The sequence below is a fragment of the Carassius auratus genome, chromosome 15 (assembly GCF_003368295.1).
Source record: "Carassius auratus strain Wakin chromosome 15, ASM336829v1, whole genome shotgun sequence".
Classification (NCBI taxonomy): Eukaryota; Metazoa; Chordata; class Actinopteri; order Cypriniformes; family Cyprinidae; genus Carassius; species Carassius auratus.
This window is the reverse complement of record NC_039257.1, coordinates 6,852,949-6,880,034: the sequence shown is the minus strand read 5'-3', so window position 1 is coordinate 6,880,034 and position 27,086 is coordinate 6,852,949. Positions and strand designations below refer to the sequence as shown.

General features: G+C 37.4%; 1 protein-coding gene across 3 annotated transcripts in view; it reads left to right on the top strand.

Moving 5' to 3' along the window:
• Positions 1-1,147: 1,147 nt before the first annotated feature.
• LOC113114880 (unconventional myosin-Ic-like) overlaps positions 1,148-27,086 on the top strand; it is a 42,617-nt gene continuing 16,678 nt past the window's right edge. Inside the window, exon 1 of one of the 3 annotated variants that reach the window (XM_026281953.1) lies at positions 1,148-1,301. In XM_026281953.1, the coding sequence (XP_026137738.1) occupies positions 1,209-1,301 (93 nt within the window). In that variant the 5' untranslated portion in view covers positions 1,148-1,208. Of the gene's footprint in view, positions 1,302-5,214; positions 5,569-20,516; positions 20,723-27,086 lie in introns of those variants that run through there. The other 2 variants (XM_026281955.1, XM_026281954.1) reach the window with 2 other exon arrangements.

The following is a 27,086-nucleotide window of genomic DNA, read 5'->3' as shown; positions in this document are numbered from 1 at the left end:
GTGGAGATGGCATTGGTGGCTTGAGCCCGCCATCGCTGCTTGCAGCTATATTTTCTCTTTGCTCTTATGCTGACCATCTGTTGTTTTTAGTGATCACAGCACACTATATTCAGGCAAGACAACTAAAGTCATTAAACTGTCATCATAAAAAGTCAGTTTTATGTAACCCACTAAATGCTATACAGACAGAGATCTGTCTTTACCCAAATTTAGATTAAACCGTGCTCTGGGATGCCAAGGCCACTCTTTCCTGTTGATGCCCAGAAATCATGAATGTCTCAACTAATGTCACAGGTCAGAGGATGTGTGTCTCTGTCATTTCCCCTCCAACAAGCTATATTTTACAGACTCATTCATTTGCATTCACATTTTCTCGGAATTAAATACTTAAAAGCATTCAAGATCGACAACGTGTTACTTTGTAAACAGATTTATTATTAAGAGAAACTCCCCAGCAAAGATGAACAATCCCCACCCTAACGTTAGCATATGGTTTTAAAAATTAAGAATGAATTAATTCTAAAATCACATATAGATAGATAGATAAATAGATTCAACAATTAATATAATACAGATAAATGTATATGGATATTTGGGCCCATAAAGGAATGCTGAGGTCAGAGTTTTCAGGCTAAAGGTCAGTGGATTATTTACCACCTGTCTGTCAAGCCATTATTTGATACATCCAACACCACATACCCTCTCCTTTGCACCAAAATGATATTTCCTTTAATCTGTCATCATCAAAATGCAAAAGAAAGTTACTCTTTTTTTAGAAGCATGTGGAAATAACTTGTATCTGATTCAAGCATGTGCAGGGGAAAAAGAGTGGGCTCCTCCGGTGTTTATCCTGGGAATGTCGAGGACAGGATGCTGAAGCCTAGAGGAAGCCCTGACGGCAGACTCTCAGTGCTCAGAGCGTCAGGAATCTTTAATTATAGTGCACATCTGGCTGTGAGACGAGACCTGGACACATTTCACACATCTATAATAGCTTCCACTGACTCTCTATTTGGACGACAGGTAAATTCTTCTACAGCACTTAACAGCCTGATTTACTTTATCTCTCTTTGTTTGTATCTTGTTGTTTAGGGATACCGTCCCTCTTTCTCCTGTATCCAGCAGAGCAGAAGCACCAGAGAGGGTTGAAGCGCCCCTCACACAGAGCGAGGAAGGACACTCGTACACAGAGACACAAGAGACACGACATGATGGAGCTGAGGATCCAGCTGATACCCACGGGAGAAATCATACTGCCTCCAGGGAAAAATGGAGAGTTTTACTGCCAAAGCTGCACTAAGGTAAGTCCCTTTAGATAAAGCTTCTATTAAATGAATGCATGTGAATGTACGAATAGTCTTCTTTGCTGTATCAGGAAAAGATTCAAAACTCATTTGCATAACTAAATAAAGACAACTGCACCCAGCAATTTCTTAACAAATTACTTTTTGTGATAGCTGTCAGGATATTTTAGGTTCAACCAAACGTGCCATAGATTTGCATGCCCTAAAACCGAGACTCATTTGAATTTTCCATGGTGTAAGCAAGATCATGCCTTTTTAAAATAAAGCAACAACCAGTGACAATATCATGAATATGTGCAGCGTTGATTATGGTTTAGAATATGATTAAGCTTAAGCTAATGCCAGCCTACAGAAGTGTTTTCTGCAATACTTGATTCATCTCAGAACTGTATGATAAATGATAGAAAGCAGTTTGCAGTACATAGATGGCTTTTGATATGGAAATATGGTCAATATATTGTATCTGTGAGAAGCTTTTGATTTTGAGGAATGGGGCTGGATTACTCCTTTTAATAATAATACAGTCCAAGGAATGTGGGTGTACACTAAACTCTGTCTGTGTGCTCTGACAGATGTTTGAATGTTTCTTATGGATGGCATAAATAGTTTGTTTGGCAAAAAGGAAAATAGCTCACACCCCTTTAATTCACAACCTATGCACGCTTTTTTCTTCGTCTGTTTTCTGTGACTTTTTTTCTGTTTGTAGAACTTTATGGTTCATTTAGTCTAGCGCAGGGGTGGTGAACATTGATCCTGGAAGGCCTGTGTGCCTTTAGACTTTAGCTGGTCTAGTGTAATACTGGAATCTAGCTGATATGGATCTGTTCTTTGAATATTTTGTTAACCAAAACCTTTTCTAGTTTGTGAACCACTTGAGTTTAGTGTCCATTTATTAGCTGTTGGAATGGAATGCTACTTGGACGAGGAAATGACACAGAAAATTCCGGAAAAGCATACTTTTCCTGATTTTCTGGCAAGGTCATGTCACCCTTTCTGGGTGTGTTTGAGTTTGAGATGGAAAAAGAGAGGGAGGTGCATTAATAAGAAAGAAAAACGCTGTACTATTATTAATGAACTGATAAAGGCTGGAACAATAACTTTAATGCCCATTTCCACTCGACCGGTGACGGGAGACATGAACACACCCTTCAGTACAGCCTGTCTGTCCAACATTGCCTTGTCAACAGGATACAACCTTTCCCCTCCATTCAGCCAGTGCTTAATGTGGCCCTAAAGGTTTGGGGTTTGGTGGTCTGAATGAGCACAAAGGCAGAATCGATCACTTCACCCTCTGGCTACTGCATGACACTGCACTTCACATGGGTAATCTGGGGGGAGGTCACCTTGACGGGGGGATTTTGTTTCAGCAGTGTTTATTGATACAGTGAAATATTTAATATAAATATGTATGCATTTAGCAGACGCTTTTATCCAAAGTGACTTACAGAGCATTCAGGCTAACATTTTTTACCTAACAATTGTTCCCTGGGAATCGAACCCACAGCCTTGTGCTGTTAACACAATGCTCTACCACTTGAGCCACAGGAACACTTAATATGAACAACATAAATATGAACATTGATCAACATGCGTACTACACATTTGGCACAAATATGGCAAACAGAAGCTTAACTTTATTGTAACCATATTTGATTAGATCCTTGTATACTGACCAATGTTTATATATGAAAAAAGCCTCAAATAAATCTGTTATAAAGCGCATGTATTTCACTCCACTCCATCTTCATTTGCATTATATCTTTATAAACATTTTGTTTTGAACAGTAATCTACCATTTATCATGTACACATATACTGTAGTCAACTAAAACTTGACTAAACAAAAACAAGACAAGGTTGACTAAATATGACAATTTGACAGGACTAAGACTAAATTAAAAAAGTGTGACAAAAATGAACACTACTTTGGAAAAAAAAATTTCCACATTTAAAATAATAACTTTTTCTTAAGAAACAAATCAGCATATTACAATGATTTCTTGTAAGTACATGAACATTGACAAGTTTCACCCAGTTGGTAGAAATCAAAGCAGTGTGCATCTCCCTTATGAAAGGAAAATATATTTACCAATATATTTCTTAAAATATATTGTGATATATTGTAATATATTATTTTCCCTTTTTATTTTCTAATATATTGTCTATTTGAATACATTTAATAATATATTGATGATACATATATTATATAATATATTGCAAAATATTGATCAATACGCTTTCAATATATTGCAATATATTGGAAAAAAAATTAAATCCCATATATAAGAATATATATATATATTTTCCAATATACTGCAATATATTTTTGTTTCGTAAGGGCTAACACAAGCTGATCAAACTCACTAAGATAAGTTTACTCACTAAGTTACTAAACTCACTAACTCATTTAAACATGGCTTTCCATTTACAGGGCATACAATTTCCAGTGTGTGTGGACTGAAAAAAAGAAAAAGATGCTCATAATGAATGGCTTTGATTCTGAGTCACATTGGCATTATACATTTTGGTCCAGTCAAATGAAATCTGAAAGAAAAGTTGAGTTGACCATGACTAAAATCTTTGTTTAAGAGTTTAAACTTATAAAGTTTACTGATTCATTTGCTTGTCAGTGCATCATATTAAGGGCCATACTGAGGGGACAGTGTCAGTAACGATAGTGACATGACCTTCAGCCAAGTATGGTGACCCATACTCAGAATTCGTGCTCTGCATTTAACCCATCCAAAGTGCACACATGCAGCAGTGAACACACACACACACACACACACACACGGAGCAGTGGGCAGCCATTTATGCTGCAGCACCCGGTGAGCAGTTGGGGGTTCGTTCCTTGCTCAATGGCACCTCAGTCATGGTATTGCCGGCCTGAGACTCAAACCCACAACCTTAGGGTTAGGAGTCAAACTCTCTAACCACTACAGATATTTACATTTTTTTGTAAATAACATCAATAATAAATAAATAGCTAAATAAAATTAGCTAAATTTCAGTTAAATGTTTTATTACTCTCAATTATTAAAATGCATTAAGTAAAATTAAAATGATTAAGTATATGACTCAACCTATTAATAGTGATTATTTCAATTGTTTAGCCATCTTGAAAAGTGCATTAATACATTATTGTAGATGCATTCATATGGCATGTTATTATAGGCCATACAGTATGTAACGCCTGCTTCTTAATCTCTCTAGATTATTATAGTGAATTAAAACTTAAACTATTAAAAATCATTGCTTGAAGTAAAAAAATAAATAAAAATAGAATAAAAATATATAGTTGCCAAACCTGCATTTTTCGTTTTCATTTAGTTTAGCTAGATGTAGCCTAAAATAACTAAAACTAAATCTGAATAAAAAAATGGAGAAAAAATATATAATATCATATAAAATATAGACATGAAAAAAGAAGAAGAAAAAATAAATGAAATGGGCCCTGGTGTAGCTATAGTTTCATTGTAGTGTAATTTTAGTATAATTTAGATACTAGGGGCAGCCTCCTTGTAATACAGCATTTGACAATTGACAATAGAGGGCGATATAACGCTAGTGCACCGTCGAGTAACGCCTCACTACCTTATCTAAATGCCACATGTAAGCAAATTTGTCACAATAGTTATTTTAATATAAAGTCACATATAGAACGAGTACATTCGTTCTGAATGACCACGTATGCTTACATATGTGAGGAAAGTAAGCAGTGCTGTTGTTTCTGCTTTTAAATAAAACCATCTAATAAATGAAATATACTTTTTAATCAAAATGCACTCTACATGTTCATTAAACGGTTTTGATTTTATTATAATGAAGTGAAAGTTCAGGATATACATGTGATTTTATTAGTCGTGGTGGGATTGCTCGGGAACTTCCTGGTACAGTCACAGTGCTCTTGAGAGAGAGAGAGGGCGGGTGCCGGCTGCTAACACCCGCTTCAAACCATTACTGAGTACGTGTTCTGTGGCACAGTACTCACATTAAAATAGAGCATTACTATCTGTTTTTAAACACATTAATTTTCTCCAGCAGTCGTTTTTACTACATCTGCTTAAGTGACCCAGACAGCTGTAAAAGCGACCTTTCAGTGTCCAACTGAGGTAAAGATCTCGTCGGTGGGATTCACACAGATTACAGCTCAAGTTTGAGAACAAGTTTCCCATCACTGCTGGGGTTCTCTTACCCAATTATAACACTGAGCGACCGGTACTTTTGGACGTTGCGGGATTTGAAGTTGGCGTGCTTTAATCAAGGTGAGTGATCGACACGCCATTCATTTCAGTTAGAATCATAGCACCAAGTCAGTTTACGCTTCGTGACACATGAGTTTTAAATTCACACGTGCGTTTTTGAAGATATTGTTTCTTTAAGATTGGTTTCTTGCGTATTTGAGATGCCCGGTTGATAACGACTCGGATCTTCTCAAAGAATTTGTTGAACCACAAAACCGGACTGAACGATTCCTTCGAGAATCAGACCGCTCTCTCTCAGATAAGCATTGAATTGATGTCGAGAGCATTTAAACCGAGTGATAAACGATGGGTGTATAGCTAACATTAAATTAAATCACAATAAATAATCACTTTGAAGCGTTTTTTGTAACAAACTGTTGTAAAGAACTGATTCGCGGAAAAAAAGTCAGACTTTCCACACTTTTTGCTCATAGGTTAGTGAGTTCCCTAGAAAGACAGCATTTTTGGGCGTCGTAGGCGTGTGGTAGCTCACTAGGGTTTAATGCACACACAGCAATTGTCATGTGTTTATATGACCACATTGATCTCACCTGTTATTTTACTCCATGTTATTTATGAAAATACTACCCTGACCAGTTTAGGTTTTGATTCAAATGCATGAGGGTTGTACAAACAAACCCCTATCTGCAAAGCTTAAAAGTGCAAAACTGTGGACATGCATTCAGATTCATTTGTTAGGGAGTGATTCAGGCGGCCTTATGCCACATTTTTTCCTGGACTCCTCGGGATGGAATGACAAGGGCAGTTAAAGGAGACCAGCTGCTGGTTATCTGTCATCCCAAACTAACCTCCCTCAATCCAATTACATTAGAAATTCCACTGGGAGTATACTATCAGCATCACTCTGAGAGGCCAAGCTTATAAAATTGTGTTGAATGTGTTATTTTAACTACACTGTCTGTGTCATGATGCACATAAGAGGATATTTCTTTCACTTGTGCTGCCAGCTGAGCAGTACAGTGCTGATGACATCTTAAGTTCGTTGTCAGGTCATGTCCTCAAGTGTCCTTGCTCACATCCCCCCTTGTGTATCATTCCTTTTTCCATGTGTTTACAAAACCTAACGAAAACGCTCCTGTCAAATGAAATGGATTGCGTGGATGGTGTAACTAGTATAATTGACAACAATTAGAAGCTGACAGTTGCTTAGTCTTCTGCAAACGGATGAATAATGCCATAACTGTCATGCTTATAGTGTTTGTGCTGTGCGTTTTCCAACAACAGTGTTGTCATACATTTCTTGGAAAACAGCTGTGTGTTTTTCATTTAGGATGGTAGTGTTACAAAATGCCAGACTTGTTAAGACATCCCTGCAAAACTGATTTTTGGAGTTCACCCCAAAACTAAAATTGGCTGAAATTTGACTCCCTCAGACCATCCAAGATGTTGATGAGTTTATCTCTTAATCAACAGTTACATTTTAGCATCACACCTCTTGCTGGCCAGAGGACACTCTGCAGTGAATGGGTGCCGTCAAAATGAGAGTTGATAAAACGTCCCAATAATCCACAAGTGATATGCACCGATCAAGCAGTGTTTACAAGTGAAAACAGTTCTAAACAAATATTTTGATGTGAGAGGACAAAATTTTGGACTTGAATGCTTTCATGGTTTTTTTTTTTCTTACAAACACAGCTTTTAATTTCACAAGACATTAATTGATGGCCTGGAGTCGTGTGGATTGCTTTTACAATATTGTGCTGTTTTTATCAGCTGTTTGGACTCTCATACTGACGGCACCCATTCACTGCAGAGTATTCACTGATGAGCAAGTGATGTTATGCCAAATTTCTCCAGATCTGTTACATCGGAGTTCATTAAGTACATTTTCATTTTTTAACTCTGTTGTAATTGATGGAGGTACTTCGGGATAGAGCACATTTTCAGAGCAGCGGGATTCTGGTTTTTGGTCGGTGGCCGGGAGACTTTGCAGTTGAGCTATTTTCCAGCTGCCCCAAGACAATTAACTTTCTACTTCTGTCAGCAGTGAGCAATACAAGTGTGCAGTGTGTGTTCACTTTTCCATCGTGAAGCTAACTTTGTGTTAGACAAAAAAACTTTTGCTGTATCGACTGTGGAGACTTCTTGTTTAGTCTGTTTCTTTATCTTCCAATTATTCTCCATTCATCGTGTTTATGAAGATGGTGAGATTGCGGAGGAATATTTGGTTTAGAGCGGGTTCTTCCTTCATTGCTGGTCTGTCATCCAGCCAGCTGTCAACATGTCCCAGAGAGATCTCAGAGGGGATACACCTGTGTCTGAAGCACTTAACACAGGAAGTTCTCAGGGGTAACCAACCACTGAAACGTGTCTCTACCCTGCTTTAATCTGAAGATACTTTCTGCACCTATACATTTTTGTTGTAGCAAATTCTACATTACAGGTAATTTTATATTAAATTAACCCCGTTTACTTTAATGCAAGTTGCTGAATGATTCATTTGTATTTGTAAGCTTTCTTCAAAATACTCAAGCTCTTTAGGTCCCACACTGCTTTTTGTTCTTGTTGAATATCCTGTTACGTCACATTGCTGGGTTGCGAACGCCTTTCATGTTTGCTTTAAACGTTTAGTCTTTTGCTCAATATTGCAGAGACTTTCTTCAGCGATAAAAGAGTTTGTCTAATTGTGGTTTGAAATATTTGCATAGCGGAACGAAGCATGTCCTCTGTTTACAGGAACAGCCTAACAGGTTTTAATCGAGGTTTTAGTGTGAGAACTAGATGGAGGTGGAGGGAGCCGAGGGTAAGAGAGAGCGTAAACGTCTTGATGCCCTGTGGTGAGTCATGAGCTCATTGTTGGATCTGCAGTTTTTCTTAATTTAGCTGTGGCTTTTCCACTTGAAATTTCCCATCGAGGGCCCTGCCCTTGGACTCTGCTTTGCTCCATATCAGGAAAAATTTGCAAAGGCCAGACAAGCCTTATATCTGTAGCTCTAAACTTTACTGGATGGCTAAATTGAATGGTATTTATGGATTCTTATTTATAATGTTCATTGAAAATTACTAAGGCTCATGTAGGCTACTTGGTTGTACAGTGGCCCCAAAATTCACTATATGGACAAAAGTATTGGGACACCCCCTTCTTTAGAACCCAAAAAAGCCACTTCAATACTGTGGCAACAAAGATGAAAACATAATTTATGTAGTTAAAAAATGCATTCAATCTGTTTTGGAAGTGTCTAAAATGACTGTAGCCATGTATCCATAAGTGTTTGGTGATGTGTTTTTGGCTCAAGGTCTGCACAGTTGCCTAGAGTATAATTATATGCTTAAATATTAAGATTTGTATGCATGGAAATACTAAAGTCGTCAAATCTGTTCTTTAGAAGGGGTGTCCCAATACTTTTGGCAATAGTACATTTGGACACTTAAACTGAAAAGTTTAGGTTTAGAGAGATTTTTATTTCTAAAAATAAATAGTTTTATATAGCCTTGTTTGATAAAAAGGGACAGAAATATTTTGTAAAATGTTAAACGTCTTATTTCAAATGAATGAATGCTGTTATTTATATATAAATTAATTAAATTAAATTATTAATTTAATAAATTATTAAATATTTATTAAAGCATCATGAAAGATATGTATCGTGGTTTTCATAGAAATATTAAACAGCACAGCCATGCTTGATAATCATAAAAAATGTTTCTTGAGAAGCAAATCAGCATGTTAGAATGAGGATCATGTGACCCTGAAGACTGGAGTAATGACAGCCCAAAAAATCAATCTTTGCCATTACAGAAATAAGTTACTATAAAAATATAATAAAGTTTCACAATATCACTGTTTTACTGTGTTTTTTATCAAATAATAGATGCCTCCTTGGTAGGCATATAAGAAACTTGTTTAAAAAATCAACCAAAAACCTTCGAATATTAGTGTCACATGTTATGTATTGACTGAAAGTGTGCGCATCTGCTTTTTTTTCAATTAACGGTGCTTGTTTTTATATTTTGTTAAATAATATAAATTAATGATACATTAAAAGTGTCCAAAAGTGGCCACTGTGTATCATGAATAATAATGATTACCATATTCACACTTACAGTCATACTTTAAAACTCAGAAGTATACCATGATGCTTTTCAGGCTTAAAGGGTTAGTTCGCCCAAAAATGAAAATTATGTCATTAATAACTCCCCCTTATGCTGTTCCAAACATGTAAGGCCTCCTTTTATCTTTGGAACACAGATTAATATATTTTAGATTTAGTCTGAGAGCTCTCAGTCCCTCCATTGAAGCTGTGTGTACGGTCTACTGTCCATGTCCAGAAAGGTAAGAAAAACATCATCAAAGTAGTCCATGTGACATCAGAGGGTCCGTTAGAATTTTTTGAAGCATCGAAAAAAAAATTTGGTCCAAAAATAGCAAAAACGACGACTTTATTCAGCATTGTCTTCTCTTCTGTGTCTGTGTGAGAGAGAGTTCAAATCAAAGCAGCTGGATTTCCGGTTCGCGAACGAATCATTCAGTTCACCAAATCGAACTGTATCGTTTTAAACGGTTTGCATCGGTTTAAACAAGTCAGTCTATTGTTCGTTATCTGGCTCGGCTCGGTGTTCATCTTCAGTTCTCTCTTCACAGCAGTTCAGTCAATGTACTGTTTGAGTACATGAATTACTCCGGGATATTGGTTTGTTTGAACTTAGAGGGAGTGTCAGCCACATTAAAAAAGTTAACAGCTTAAGTCATTTGTGGATTAATGCGTATTAGAGATGCGAACAGTTTAAAACGATTCAGTTCGATTTGGTGAACTGAATGACTTGTTCGCGAACCGGAAATCCAGCTGCTTTGATTTGAACTCTCTCTCACACAGACACAGAAGAGAAGACAATGCTGAATAAAGTCGTCGTTTTTGCTATTTTTGGACCAAAATGTATTTTCGATGCTTCAAAAAATTCCAACGGACCCTCTTGATGTCACATGGACTACTTTGATGATGTTTTTCTTACCTTTCTGGACATGGACAGTAGACCGTACACACAGTTTCAATGGAGGGACTGAGAGCTCTCGGACTAAATCTAAAATATCTTAAACTGTGTTCCGAAGATAAAAGGAGGCCTTACATGTTTGGAACAGCATAAGGGTGAGTGATTAATGACATAATTTTCATTTTTGGGCGAACTAACTCTTTAAACAGTCACCTGAACCATCATGAAAAATGAGGCATATTTGCTTAGTAGAGAGTCAGTCGAACATTTTCTCTTATTTTCATAAATTGAGCTGAATGACTGTCATTTGAGATTGCAGCTGTGTGTACCCGCTCATATTACTCGTCTTGTGCTGACTGTGTGGTTTGAGGGCTTAAAATCCTCGCTTCACTTAGTGACACACATACTGATTAACCTGATGGTGTGAGATATTCTGTAATCCATCTGGGATCCTTTCACTCAGGCTTACAGTTTGTCATGGCTGACAAGGACGAACACTGTGGCTGGAGTCGAGGGATTATTATAACACCAACTCTCATTACATTCCTTCTGACAGAGGTGCACTTTGAGATGAAATTTCACCGCTGAATTGCATCTTTTCACCGTACCCCCATCAGGTTGTTCATGCCTGTTTGCATTCATTGTGTTCCAGCACACATGCTTCACAGGCATGAACAAGTCAGGCGCCCTGCTCTAGTTTCTTCCCAAACACGATGACCTTTGTGACCCTTGCACACTGTAGATAGAACAGTGATGTCCTTGAAGCATGAGAACGAAAGCCATTCTGTGTGTTATCTGCTTCATGGTACCATCCTTCACGTGCTTATGTCCTCATCCTTTTAACCGCTCAGGATAAATCAAGTTTTAGAGCTCGCTAATGGTCTTTATCAAAGACCTTTGAAGTGAAAACTTCATGAGCTGCCTTCTCTTCTCACGATCACATTGAGATTTGTAAGGCATGGGTTAACCTTTAACCAGACTCTCTCCTGCATGAAGAGAAGTCATGCAATCCGGGCCAGGTGTGGCCTTGCACCGACCACAGAAATATACATATTGTGCCTGAGCACTTCAGAGCTGTTGTTAATTTTTACACTTATATTATAGGAGTGGTGGCTGTAAAATCAACGATTGATTCAAAACAATATCTGTAAAGCATTCAGTGGATTTGTCTTTTCACAAATGTAAATGTGTCACTATATAGTGCACTTACACTATGTACTCTGTCAATTGAAACAGTTTGGAATACATTCAAGCAGGTGCGGTTTTCCAGTTGAATGAAATAATGTTTCAGATGTGTGATGGGATGTTACTAAATTTATTACAAAACATACTACGTCAAAATGGGATGCAACTTTAGAAAAAAAAATTTGTTCGTTCAGTTGGTGTTTACAGTCATCGTACACTCATACTAGTTTTACTTTAGAGTTATATAGGAGTCACAGTTCATGGGCTCTTGCACCCGATTACAGGGAGGCATTTTTAGGAATTTTATCACATGTTGATGTTAGCGATATCGCAGTAGACTGTGTGTGAAACTCAGTCCTGGCATGTTTCAGAGCGTTCAGCATCAGCATGCCTACTACACCTCATTAAAGCACATCATTTCCCAGACATTACCAGATGTAGAATATGATTTACTATGAAAGACATGTTGGTGTAGCCTCTACCAGACAATGAAGGGTCTTCTGTATGTACATATTCCTTAACTGGAAGAGATTTGATTCATTTGATCAGCAATTGTCCTTAAATATGTTCAGAAATTGTTTTAGATACATTTGACCATTACTCAAACCTAAGTCATCCAAGACGTTCATGTCTTTCTATCTTCAGTTGAAAAGAAGTTAAAGTTTTTGAGGAAAATATTCCAGGAGTTTTCTCCATATAGTGGACTTCAGTGGCAGCCAATGGGTTGAAGGTCCAAATTGCAGTTTCAAAGGGCTCTACATGTTCCCAGCGGAGGAATAAGGGTCTTATTTAGCAAAATGATCGGCCATTTTCAGAAAAAAAGTTGCTTTTTAACCACAAATGCTCATCTTGCACTAGCTCGACTTCACGTGTTACTTAATCATGTTGAAAAGGTAACTTGTGACGTAAGCAGAAGTACCGACCCAGTGTTTACAAAGCAAACGTGCAAAAAATGTCAAATGCCCTTTACAAAAAAAAGTAAACAATGATGTTGGAGGAGAAAATCAGATGTTTTTTTCACTCTACCCTACCTTTTTGAACCGAAGTACACTGATGAAGAAGTAATCATGCGTGACCTTATTAGTAATCATGCGTGACATAATGCGTAAAGTCACGCAATTTTTTATTTTTTTACTTATTTTAAAAACAGCCAACCACATCCTCTTGAACGTACAAGATGTTAAAAAGACTTCAGTTCAATGCAAAAATAGCAAAAGCTCCTACCCCTGAGTACTCCGACATAAAGACTAAAATGCCTATCCCTATCATGGGTACATCTGTATATACTCCCAGTGGGTCAGCATTAACACTGGCCTACAATTATTTGTCCTTCCCTAAGGGAACCACTGGTATTTCATAATTATGGCTGTAATGTGTGGAATGATTGGGTGTGGTGAGTCTATGCATGAAACTTGTCATGTCTGGTCACCAGCTGGCCATCGTGCCAAATGGTCTGCTTCTGAACAGTGTGTTTGTGTGCAAAGATATGTTATGTGTTAACCTCACCCCATGACTTGCATTTGAGCCATGCAGGATAATGAAGTGATGTTGTCATGCTCAGTCATAGCTGAGATGTTGTAATAGACCGTCTTGTCCTTTCAGTATGTTCCTCAGGGAGCAAAAGATTTTCACAACGGGATTCCAAACTGTTTGCTTCATGCTCGGGTTTCTCCTTAAAGATTAGATTTCAATATAACAATTCGTGTAACAAAATGCTCAAATGAACCTATTACAGTACATTAATTACGTTTTTTATTTTGTTGCATTAAGTCAAACTTTCTTGGATGCCTGGTGACCTAGTGACCTCCAGGCTTGTGCACCATTCAGAAATGAGCAGAGGATGCCTTTTAAATTCAAATTCCTGAATTTGAATCAATGTAACAAACATTTGTATTTGAATTGAAGTAAGCTGAATTAAAATTTTAAACAAATTTATGCCATAATGTTTATCTAGAAAAGTTGAGATGTTGCTTGATGGCTACTGCATTTATAATGACTGATTTTTTTAAAACCTGTTTCTTCGATTGGACATGTTTGAGGTGAGAGGGCCAACTGTAGGCCATCAGACTTTGAAATCAGCAACTGCTCTTTGTGTTTTGCTAGAAAAAGTCTGATTGTTGTCGATCATGGACCTCTGAAGAAGTGGAAAACAATGAAAACAGGAAGGCCTGTCATCTGTATTTTGGCAGCATCCTCAAGGATTGTTATGCAAGCCATTTCCAGTGGAAGTGGTGTTGAAAATTAAATATCAGCATCTCTAATTGACCCTTCAACTGCCTTGACTTATCAGAGGAAAAAATAGATATAGAGAGGAAAAAATTCAGATCATATCTTAAGACATATTCAAAATTAAGAGCACTAATATTGGTACCAATTTGATTACAAGCTAATATAAAAATAAATCATTTATCATACTGGATAGTTATATTTAATGCTCATTTACCTTAGTTTCTAACACTAAAGTTTGCTTTATAAACTAATACTATTTGCTGTTTATTTAGAATTTGTTTAGACAAAATACTATATAATTTTAATAACTAACTTTTTTAAATGAATTTTTATTGGACAGTTCAGTAAGGAAGAAATATAGAAAGAGGAAGTGTCAGTGTCATCACTGTTCCATCCTCCATCCTCTCAGCATTGAATATAGACAGGAACCCTAGTGGGAACCCCCTGTCCCACGCTTAGAAGCATAACCTGCCCTTATAAGGCATTGTGGGTATTCTAAGATCTCGGAGGAGGAGACTTCAGGCCCTAGCGTTGCCAGCTCAGCTGCTGTCTGAAAGCAATGGGAGATCCAGCTGGCCCTAAAGCAGTGGCGCTGTGCTGTGTTGTTCTTCCAGGCCAGTCTTGGAAAACACAGGGCCACTTGGAGGTTGGGGACAGGGCTTTTACAAGTAATGCTTGTCCTTCCCTGTCCTCCTCCCTCTTAACCTGTTGGCTGTGGAAGAAGTGGGCGTGTCTCTGGTGGTTCCGGTTCTGCCTCCAACATGTTGCTCCACCCACTACAGATTTCTTGCCTTCTTACCTTTTCACCTCTGTTGGAAAGCGTTGATGGATTATTTCGTCATAAAATCCTAAGGGAATGGCAGTTTTCTCCCACATATGCCAAACATTTTTTTCAAATATTTAATACATATTTCTAATATTTTTATATGGTTTATTTGTATGGTATATTTTGAAATATAGGGTGGAAAAATGCCCAGTTTTTTGTTTTGGATGATGTGTTTTCTTTTCCAGAAAACACATCATTTCAGAGCCTCCAGGTTGTCTGGAACGTGTAAGCCCTGTTCAGTGGTGTGAGCAGACAGTCACACCACCATGTGAGGTTCTGTATGACTCAAAAAAGCCCACATGAAGAAGGGATGAGAGAAAACGAAAGATATAAACGACTCCCTGACTTGCACTTGTTTAATTACACATCATTGATTACTACATTGTGGTGTGACTGTGATGGGTTTCCCCATCTTTGTCTCTTTCGCTCTCTTGCTGTCCCCTGTGCTGACTGTTAAACACCCACATTACATTCTTCTGTTCTGACATCACACACTCTCAGCTTTCCCTGTGTTTTCTTTACACCTCCATCATACACCTCCCTCCCTTATGTACTGCCTTTCAAATATCAGGTCTCACGGGCGTCCCATAAGTCCCATTTCTTGGTTTATTTTCCCTGTGTGTCTCTGCTTCCCTCTGCAGGTCTTATTAATGTGAAATTGCTCATGAATCCGCCCTCATCTCATTCCCATCTTCCTGTTCCCATGATGCTTTGGGCCTTTTCCTAGTGTCAGGCTTTTCTCACTATTCCCATTGCTCAAGGCCTTGACGCATTAGTAAACAAAGAAGGACTTATTGTTGTTGTGGTGTTTTTTCACTGTGACCATATTCACAGAGATGTCTTAAATTGATTCTTAACCAAAAAATATCTCCCTGATGTTGATTCAAACATGTTTGACTTTCTTTCCCATCTGCATTTCTGAAGATCATTCTGGTCATAAGGGGCGAATGGAAACTGGGGCTTGACAAAAATGGATAAAAGGTGGAAGTTTAATGGTCCAAATGACTCCTGCTCTATATTCGAAGTCTTCTGAAGTCATTCATTAGCTTTCTATGAGAAACAGACCAACAATTGAATTGATCATTCAAAGAATTTTGACATCCACCCAAGAACTTCCAGTTTGTGAATGAATCATTTTTGTGAGTCAGATCCTTTCAGTGAATTGATTGAACTGTTTGTGAACTGGATCAGATTGAATCATTCATTCACTCATTCATGAATTGAACTGGCTCAGTTCTTGAGTTTAATTCACTGACACGAAGTCAGTGATCCTGCTACAACAATCAACAGTCAATTTAAGGGAAACTTTGCAAGTAAACAGTGAATTAAGTTAGGTCTGTTTGTTACACAAACAAACTGCATGGCTTCAGAAGGTATGTAATATTGTGCATGACTGTGAACTATCCCTTTAAGTCAAGAACAAATGCAAAAAGTGAGAGGAGCACACAAAAAAAGCAAACAACAGCCTTCTAGAGGTGAAAGTTCATTTATTTTAATTGTCAACTAGAACAAAGAGGAAGTATGTTTTTAACTAAATTATACTAAATAAATTCTAACTCTACCGTTTAAACTCCATAAGAAGAGGGTCATTAATTGCACTCAGGATCTCCTCTCTGTCTTTTCATAACTTCAACGCTGGTCAGTGGATTAATTTTTTTGAAGAATAACATACCAATCAAAGTTCATAACTTTGATCGTTGGTCCCTCTGTATCGTCCTCTACCCAACACAACACTTTCCACAAATAGACCTGTTCTGGTCTGAGAATATAAATAGGTCTGTGACAGAGTGGGAGGAGAGAAGGAGGGAGGGGCTGAGAGAGGAAGAGAGAGAGAGAGAGAGAGAGAGAGAGAACAGAATGACTACGTACAATAAACAACCAAACATTTTCATAAGTCTCATTACACATAATTTGTATTAAATTTCCTTTCGCCCACATCATTAAGTCCTTACCAGGATCCAATTTCAAATAAATAATGTGGACAGAAGATTGTGGTTGAGAACAAAAGGGATTGAAAATTGATTTGTTTGTGCACGGGTTAATTGACTTTTTCCAAAGCGCGGAGACCCAGAGCAGGCGAACACAGAGGAGTCCAGTGACTGAACTATGACTCATCTCTGATTTGTCAGTAGTGGGCGTAACGTGCCGGGCAGCATGCTCAGACTTCCCATAAAAAAAGAAAAAATTTGAAAAATATATTTACATTATTACATGTTTTCCAGTCTTAAGAGAAATGTTTTGGTATACAATTAGCACACTACAGTAGGTGCATATTATCCTTCATTTATATTCTGCAAGATTAAAATTTGTACATCCTGGATAACAGTATCATCCTCAAAGAGGTGCCGGATTGTCTGTCCTATTATTTCAGATGGATTTTTGAAGTGTGCTTCTATAATTGGTTTATAGCCCCTTGCATAACAGTTTTTAAGTTTAATACAATCAGCTAGATGCCAATGTTTACATAAAAAAGCAAACAATTTGGCATTATTAGGTTTTCCTGATATGGTAATATATCTAGATTTCTAAAAAAGGAAATAAATGATTACTTATTTAGCAAATATGTATTAATTGTAATTCTATTTTAAAATATATTAAAACGGCAAAATTGATGAACATAAAAGACGTAGTTAAAAAAATTGACCAACCTCAAACTTTTGAATGGTAGTGTAAATTCAAACTAAAATATATGTACTTTCCCCTAACCAAAGAACTATATACTTTTTTTAGTGCTTAGTAGACTGTAAAAATACAAATTATGATGCTGCAAGTAGGAAAATTCTGCATGTGAAGGAATGTATTCTGTAGATTTAAGTAATAAAGGAAGTGAAGGGCAGGGACTCTGAAAGTGGTTAATGGGAGTATAAATGGGGTGAAAGCACAACAGGCATGAAGGGAAAAAAGCCAGATTTTCCATTACTGATTTCCCACGGATGTCATTTGACTACTTTAAGGAATAGAACGCCCCACATAACAAACAAAACCTCAGAGTGTTTGTTTCTCCGGCAGAAGGCCATGTGAGGATGTGGAGTCCTGCTCTTACAGTGACCCGAAGGGTGTCTCTGAGTACAGAGAGTCGGACTGTTGTAACCCTCTTTAACCTCCGTTTAACACAATGCCTTATGCCATTTCTTAGTGCATTAAAAAACAAACTATTCAAGTTTAACACTTATATGACTTTATTTAATCTGTGGAACACAAAAGAAGATATTTTACAGAATGTCCAAGCAGCTGTTTGTCATATAAAAAAAAAACATGTATTTAAAGAAACTGAATAATTGAATAAATTGAGGAAATATGAGTTATAAAACAAATACTGCACAAAGTAAATCAAAATAAGTACATAAATATATTTTACCCACTGGATCATTTATTAATTATAAACTTGGATGTATTTATTGATTAAAGATGTATTCATTGAAATTAACAATGATAAAAAAAAAATCTATTAATAATTTAATTCATTATAATTATTTATTTTATTCACAATTATTCATTCATTCATTCATTCATCCATTCCTTATTAGAGATTTAATCTTCCATAATATATGCTTTTGTTGTATGGAAGAAACAACATTAAAATTCTTCAAAATTCATGTTTCATGTTGAAAGTAAAAACTTGCATCTTAAATATCAACTTTTTTTCTCTATCAGGAGAGCTTTTTACCATCATATTTGGCTCAGTTCTAAGTACAGTAAGGTGGAGCGCTGACAAACTGCCTTATTGCCCAAGATTAAAAGATGGCAGTAAAACAGCTTTTGAAAGATGGATCAAAGCGACCCTGATCAAACAATAGGACCATTTAGAGATCGCTGTTTATTTCTCCTGTTTCATTGTAATCCATTGACTGCAGCAGCTTGTCATAAATTCATAAAGTTTTACTAGTACACACACACTGATAGAAAGGTGTGTACACAATGAGCAGATTGCAAGCAAAGCAATAATGCCCCACTTATGACATACTTCTGACCTTCCCTGTACTTCTAAAAGGCGTTTCCACACTGAGTGCAAAAAAGCTAAACGAATATCGGACACGATGATGGGCTGGAATAAAACATCAGATATCTATGGATGCTTCCATGTAGACTGTGAAAGCTCGTGCACCGAAAATGCAAATGTTTTTTTTTTTATCAAACCTGTCGAACAAATCTTTTCAGTTTCCTAAAGCAAAAACACGGACTGTCCAATAAGATTTTAGCTAGGATCACATGACATACATAACTTCATTTTGTAATATACTTGCCTACAATTGTCATTTGTATATTGTTATTCACTCTCTACTTATTTGTATTTTTTATTCTTTTATTATATGTTTTATGTTCTGTCGCTGTCATTCTGTTGTACTGCGGAGCTTCTGTCACGAAAACAAATTCCTCGTATGTGTACATACCTGGCAATAAAGCTCATTCTGATTCTGATTCTGATTCTGATGACCGGAGGAGCTGCTGTTGCACAATAAGGCAAGAGTGGTGGCAAAAAACAGTGTAAACAAACGCAGAAGAAGAGAATTCTGGATAAGAGACTAGAGTAGATGCTGAGTTCATGTTATCATTGATATTTGAGAACCGATTTATTCTTGCATTTACTTTATACAGAATAACATTTCTATTAATTGTCCACTGAATTATGTCACATTAGAACACTGCTCTATGTGAAATTAGACAACCGGCTTTACTGACGAGATGCGCATAACGATCGGCCGATCGTGATCGGAGCACCCCTATATGATATTCAAGTTTTCGCACATAAGTTAAATTTGCATCTTTTGAAGGAAACATAGCTAGTGTTCCAAGAGAGAAAGAGAGAGCAGCTCACACCATCTGGAAAATATTATTCCAATTCCAACAGGCAGGGTCTCTGATTATGTTGGCATAAGTGGGAAAGGGAGCGAGTGAGAATGCCAAAAGAACAGATTTATAAGTCTCACACAATGTGCAATGCTGCACGGCTATATTTTGCAACTTCTGTTAAATCCAGAGCATTTTTCTAAGCTTCTCTGTGCGGTTATGTCATTTGGAGTGTCCAGTAGAGGGTGCTGCTCTGTTTAAGGGCAATACTAGTAACTTTGGTAAAGGTTTTACCTGAGTGCTTTGTGTGGACTGAATTGGTGATGTGTTGTGTTCTTACTGGGTGGTGTGGGAAAATGGGGTGTGCCTTAATACATTAACCCTTGTCATACACACAAAAGATGGCTAAGTGCTGATACACAACCATTTTTTCAGGGCCACTTAGTGATTATTTGCAGAACACTTTCGTAATACTTTCTCAGCTGTGTAAAAATATTTTTCTTAATTTTATCATTCTATCTGTTTATCAAACATTAATCATAAACCAACTGTATATTAAGGTGATGTGACATCAGGTTATAATCTTACCACTATAAGCATACCACTATAAAGTGAGTGTGACCTGTGCATTGTGAAGTGTACTTGGGCTGGTTTTCTTCCTCAGGCAACTGAGCCAAGTTAAAGTGCATCAATCTTACCTCCTTGACGGATGCCTATCTGAAATCTGCCTCAAATCTGCTTCAGCATTCACTGGGGCAGCGGAAAAAGAGGAGGAAAATTCACTTGGCGTACTCACAAGCTACATTTCCTCCTGTCACCACAAGCTGGAGTGTTCATATGCTGTTTCTTATAGTTCTTTTGTTTGTAATAATTTCTAAAAGAGACACAGGCTGGTGTTTAAGGACAGGCACATGCAGGGCTACTACAGAGGGGCTGGAAAGTTGACTTGACTGACTCGTGCCTCTGCAGGCAGCGAGGGGGGAGAGAGGGAGTGAGAAAGAGAGAGAGACACAGGGAAGGAGAGGAAAGTTAAAGCTGAAGAAATGGCAGCTGGGACGCTCCCACACATGGTGCAGAAGAAGTTGAAATAACAAACTCGGCACACTTTCTGAAACGAGAGTGTTTTGGAGATACTTATAATTCATATACTCGCAGCATCAAGCCGGGAAGATTGGGAAGATGAAGTATCGAGGCATGGTAAGAACCACAGCTTGCTCCATACTAAACAAAAGCAGCTGGGAGATTTCTGCAATGTCAGTCAGGGTCTTATGAAAGTGAAATATGTGGTTCTGGACCAAAGTCATCGATTTGTTTTGGTTTGCTAGCACAACTGGATTGCAAGGTTTTGTGTATTTAGATAAATATGTAATTTATAGTTCACTGCACACATTCATATATAAATAGAAAATGTTATAAAATTCTGTATATTACAAAATATTCTGTGAACAGCAATTATGTATTACCAGTTGCCTTAGGTTGAATGAATTAGTTCAGCAGTGTAGGCTTGAATATCAGCTGATCTGTGATCATGTGGTATATAGTGAAATAGTAATATAAATGGGGAAAACCACCTTTCCTCTGAAAAGAAGGATTTGGAGAGCTGATCCTGTCTTGGGGACCCTCTTTTATGACGGGCATTCTGAATCAGTCTCTGTGTTTATGCCATAGTGTCCTCTCACAGTGAAGCAATCTCTGGCTTTGAACCAGCAGCAGTCCCTGTTGAATTCCAGGCTAGAAAGAGAGCGAGAGAAATAATGAAATTGGCATCTGTCATCAGGCCAGTCCACCCTGCTACATTTCTTCCTGTCTTTGTCATCTGCGACCGTCCTCCGGAAACCGACAGAAACTTCAAGAACAAGCACTCAAGATTAAGATCTCATCGTATGAGATCTTTAGGTTTCGGAGGCCTTTCACCCATTCAGTGTCGTGATATGCTACAGATGACATTTGCAGAGCATCATTTCACATTCAAATAAACACACCTTGTGGTGAGCGATACTTGAGATGTGATCGAATTTCTGCACTTTTTTTTATCATAGGCAAATAACTGCAGAAGTCTGAAGAATGTTTGACAATAGACAATGGGCATCTGTTTTGCTTGATATTCCACTGAATTAATAAACAGCTCCATCGCTCACAGGAAGAACCAGATCTCAGGCAGAGGAAATGAAGTTTACGTAATGACATGCTCCTTGGAACCGCTTAGAGATGTGAGATACCCTGTCCTGAGATATCAGTGAAGGTCATAGCTATATAATTTATATGTGATTGGGTGGGAGGCGCTGTAAGAATGAAATACTGTGGCGGTCCAGTAAGCAGTTTACACAGTTTACACACAGTTTCCCGACTCGTGCTCTTCAAATGCCCTCTGGATATGAATTCCTTGCATTGTCTGGACAGGTTGGAATGAAGGATAACTGGTCATTTTATATCTTCTCCAAGTCAAAAAGTAGGGCTTTGTGCAAGTGTGTTTGTAAATGCAGCATGTGGAGGGGGTGCAGCTCTTCACCTGTTTTTGCCAGAGCCAGTCACACCTGTCTGTCAACTTTTCCCCTGAAGTTTGACAGCCACCAGCTGACTTTCCAAACCAACACAGGACAGCCATCGACTCAGCAGACTGGCGTGAATTACAATGCCACCCATGGAATTTCTCGCCATCTGTGTGGCGGTAATTAAAGGAGCATCGTAAGACATCTTCTTTGAAGATTTATTGCTGAAAATGGCTTAATTAGTGGCTTAATGTGGTGCGCAGCAAAGCCCATGCTGGCGTCTTTGTACCACTTTTGAGTGTGTTTTAAGTACTTGCAAGTGTTTCATTGTCTGTTTCATGAATATGAGCAATTGCAGGCATGCAAAGTAGGGGCAAAATTACATTTGGAGAAGTGCCAAAAATGTTTTCCCCCTTACCATCTGCATTAAACAAAGCTGCAGTAGTCTGATCTTTAGACACATCTCTTTAAAAAAAAAAAAAAAAACTTTTTTTAACTATCAGTACTATTAGTTTTGTCTCCTTTTTTTTCTCTGAAGTTTATTAAAGATTTTCACTACAGTGTCACTTCCTCAACATCACCAATTATGTATTGTATATGACCGATCAGGGCATGGAAATTTTTATTTAAATAACTATTAATTTAGCACTTTTGTATTAAGGGCAAAATTGTTAGTTGGGATAGTTGTGTGAAGTGATTTGTGTAAAATAATTTAAACACCAATAAATATCAAATTAAATATATATATATATATTTTTTTTTAATCTCTGTTTAAATTTTTACATTATTATTATTCACAAATAATCCTGTCCATAATACTAATATGCAATATTTATTCATAATCGTTTAAAGATATTTTGATTTGAGATATTTTGGATGAAAACAGGGAAGCTTGTGACTGTCCCATAGATTGCCAAGTGAAATAAACTGTAAAGGTCCAGAAAAGTATGAAGGACATCGTCAGAATAGTCCATCTGCCATCAGTGGTTCAAACATAATGTTATGAAGTGACAAGAATACTTTGTGTATGTGAATAAAATAAAAGTAATGACTTTATTCAACAATTTGTCTCCTCTGTGTCTCTCCACATCAACATAGCACCATTTCAGAGAATATGAGCCGACGCAGGCAGTTTACACTCTTCTGTCAGCCGTGACACAAGGATTTGTTTTTTCTATATGTATTTACGCTTTGTTTTTAAAGAAAACAACGCATCCTTGTGACTATTCTGATGATGCTTTTCATACTTTTCTGTACCTTGACAGTTTATTTTACTTGGCACTCTATGGGACAGTAACAAGCTTCCCGGTTTTCATCCAAAATATCTTAAATTGTGTTCCAAAGATGATTTAAGCTTTTACGGGTTTGCAACGACATATTTTTGTACTATCCCTTTAAGAGTCGGGCATGGGTAAACTGATAAAAGCTGGCAAAAATAAACAATGTAAGGTAGTGAATAGTTCTTAGGGCTGTTTTAATGTTTTCCTAATATAAAAAAGCTAAAGTTGCCTTTTGTGGTTTTATTTAATCTGATCGTATATGAAGAAACATTCTGCATTTTTTTTAATGTAGCTGCCTTTCTACAAGTCTGGGTGTCTCCACCCCTTGTTCTTTCCTGAGGAAAGAAGAGAGAGGTAACAAGCGAGCCAGATGACTCAATCAGGATGGAAACAGTTAGTAACCTCAAAAGCTTAAAATCATAAGCAAGCAGACAAGATGTGCTTTTCTTCTCCACCATTCTCCACTCTTCCCAGTGTGCATGAATATGCTCTGGATACCTAGGAATGTGCCCTTTACCCACTGCCTTCATTAATTATGAACAAAAAATGCACAATACATTCTTCTCTTCCTCATCATCCTTTGGTTATATCTGGAGTTGGGAACCGAATAGAATCGCTGACTTTCCTCAAAGAAATAAAATACTGGAGTGTATTTTTACACATTCAAAAATCGATCTTTGTAATCAAAGCTCTGGTCCCTATTCGCCTGTTTCTGAAGACTGCTATGTCTTCTTGCAATGTGAGAAGTGCTGACGAAGGCACCTTGACTCGGCAGATCTCCCTGACACAGCTATGGTCACAAGAGCCCAGTGAATCAGTAGGATGTTAGAAGGTCATGCGAAAGGCAATTATTGTTCACAAAGGACAAACCGCTCCCTCTTTGGTCTTTCTTTTTCAGAGGACGTTAGAGTGAAATGGAGGGTGAATGGTTTGCCCATGGTCATATCTAGAGATTTTCAGTCCGTTCTTTGCAGAGCAGGATTTGGAAACAGTGAGCACATGGCAAAGGCGCGTAGCTTGCCTTATAGACCTGCATGCATGGGGAAGGAGACCAGGACCAGGGGTGGGGAAAAAAAGAACAGGAAAGCAAATCTATAAAGAATAACAATGCCATAATAGAACCAGTTTCTGGAGAAAGTACCAAAGGAATGGGTCTTGGTGGGGGGGGGGCAAGGTCTGCTTTCTGATTGTGGCATATTTATTGTTCTGAATGAATGGTTAGATTTGTTTATATTGGCATTTGGGGACTCTTAGTGTTTTGCATCTAGGTGATGTACAGATAATATTTGCTAACGTGCAGAAAGAACTCGTCAGACAACTCTGAATCCCAAAGATCCTTGTATGACCTTGATATCAAGTTAGATTAATTTCAATATTTTATTTCCTGCATTTTTACATTTAAAGTTAGATGATCTTTGCAGTCATCTAATGCTCACTTGTCATTAACTACTTACCCTCATGTTGTTCCAAACCGTTAAGACCTTCTTTCACCTTCAGAACACAAATTACCACAAACAAGGCCCAGAAAGGTAGGAAGGACATCGTTGAAATAGTCCATGTGACATCAGTGGTTCAAGTATAATTTTATGAAGCTGCGAGAATACTTTTTCTGTACAAAGGAAACAAAATTTAATGACTTTATTCAACAATGTCAGTCTTCAACACGTTCATGAGAGTACCACAACGCATAACATTGCGGTTGAATCACTGACACTGATTATTTATAACTATGTCCTTGCTACCTTGCTGGGCCTTGAACATGTCAGCTATATTATTGTCTATGCACTCAGAATTTTTTTTTTTCTTTTTTTTTTTTTTTACCACAGTTGTCACTGGAGTGGTACAATACCTTTTCAAAAGGCACACCTTTGTACCCAAAGAGTCCATATTAGTACCATTAGCCAAAGTGAACATTTTGGAAAGGTACCACCCCAATGACCGCTTTTGTACCTTTTTTTTTCTGAAAGTGTGAAGGGTCGGAAACTCTTGGATTTCATCAAAAATATTTTAATTCGTGTTCTGAAGTTGAACAATGGTCTTATGGCTTTGGAACGAATGGCAGAATTTTCATTTTTGGGTGAACTATCCCTTTAAAGTTAATTTTTAAAAGCACTAATAATATAATAACACTGTTAAAAGTAATCTTTTACAGATCTCAAAATAAATATATAAAATTTTCAAGCTGTGTAGTATAATGTGTAGTCTGACTTTCTAAGTAATTTGTTTAGCTATAAAAAACAGTATAGAACTGTTTTGTCAGTTGGCGGCCATAGCATGAAAACAATCATCTTCTCAAAAAGTAAATATTTAATCAAAGTAGAAGCTGTCTGTATTATACAAGTGTCTTGGAGTAAGTACAGTAGCTTCAGTGTAATGGTCTTTCAAAGGGCAGGACATATTATGCTTGAGCTGGCCAGCAAGTGATGTCATGGTCTGTCTAGCCAGCAGGTTTAGTTTTGATTATGACTCCTCCACCATCTATTAACTGTCAGTTCTGTGTGACTGCAGTAGAATTTGCACACAAATTAAGATAAACAAACAAGTACGTGTGATTAAGAAAAGTGTGCAGTATATTCACTGGACACTTTTCTGATTTGATATTCAAATTTGATATGTGGGGAAGAGTGTTTGCATTCTTATGTTCAAATCAAATATGTACACTACCGGTCAAAAGGTAGGGTTAATGCGAATATTTTTTTTTTTTGTTGTTGTTGATAAAAAGTCTCTTGTTCACCAAGGATGCATTTATTTGATCAATTTCAAATAACATTTTTGTGGAAACCATTTTTTTTTTTCAAGATTCTTTGATGAATGAAAAAATATATAATAAAATATTTACTGTCACTTTTGATCAATTGAATGCATCCTTGCTGAATAAAAGCATGTATTTCTTTAATGAATTTCTTCTACTGACCCCAAACTTTTAAATGGTAGTTTATGTTCAGTATAACCTGTATAAATATTTAAATGTATATAAAAAAAAAAAAAAATCCATACATAAATAATGTATTTTTATTAAATTTTTTTACTTTTTTTTTTTTTTTTTTTTTTTTTTACTCGAGACCATAATTACCACCTAGAAGAAACCACATAGCTATGCACTATCCACTCTAAATATCTTGGCACTGCTTATATTTTAAAAAAATTTTCATGACCTCAAATAAGCGTTTTGTCCTAAATGACAAAAACACTTGAATTTTGATCTGGTTCTTATTTAATCATACAGTACGTTGCTTTTAAATGTGCTTTGTGTCTGATCTGTGTTAACCAGATTCCATGCGGTTGTTTGCAGATTGCGCAAAACCAGATGTGAGCTGGATTTGCAAAACCGGCCTAATAGGGAACGGGAGAGCAACGCACACGGCCATGTTAGACTTTCAGAGATGGTGCAGCTCTGTCGGTGCATTCAGCAGGCTGACGGATTGGGAATGAAGTCACTTCCTGACACTACACTTGTCGACTGTTCCCGCTCGCTTGTTATGTTTTTCTTTCGGCTTGTTTTTTTCCCCTCCGTTAGCCTCCCTCCCTCGCTCTCGGTTCTGTTGTAGTTGGTGTGCATCAACTTAATTAAAGTGCTTGCTCAGGTGTGCTGTATCAGTCTCTCTCTGTCTCTGTCTCTCCCTCCAGGGGACGAGCGCTGCTGTGTCAATAGCAAAACAACAGCCATAGCAGCTGGTGCATTCACACAATGTGTCTGTGTGTTTCGATGCATAATCACGCATTTGTTCATCTGAGTGTGTTTGTGTGTGCGTGTAAGTGCGCTTTTCTGTTTTAATAAGCTAGGAAGCATCA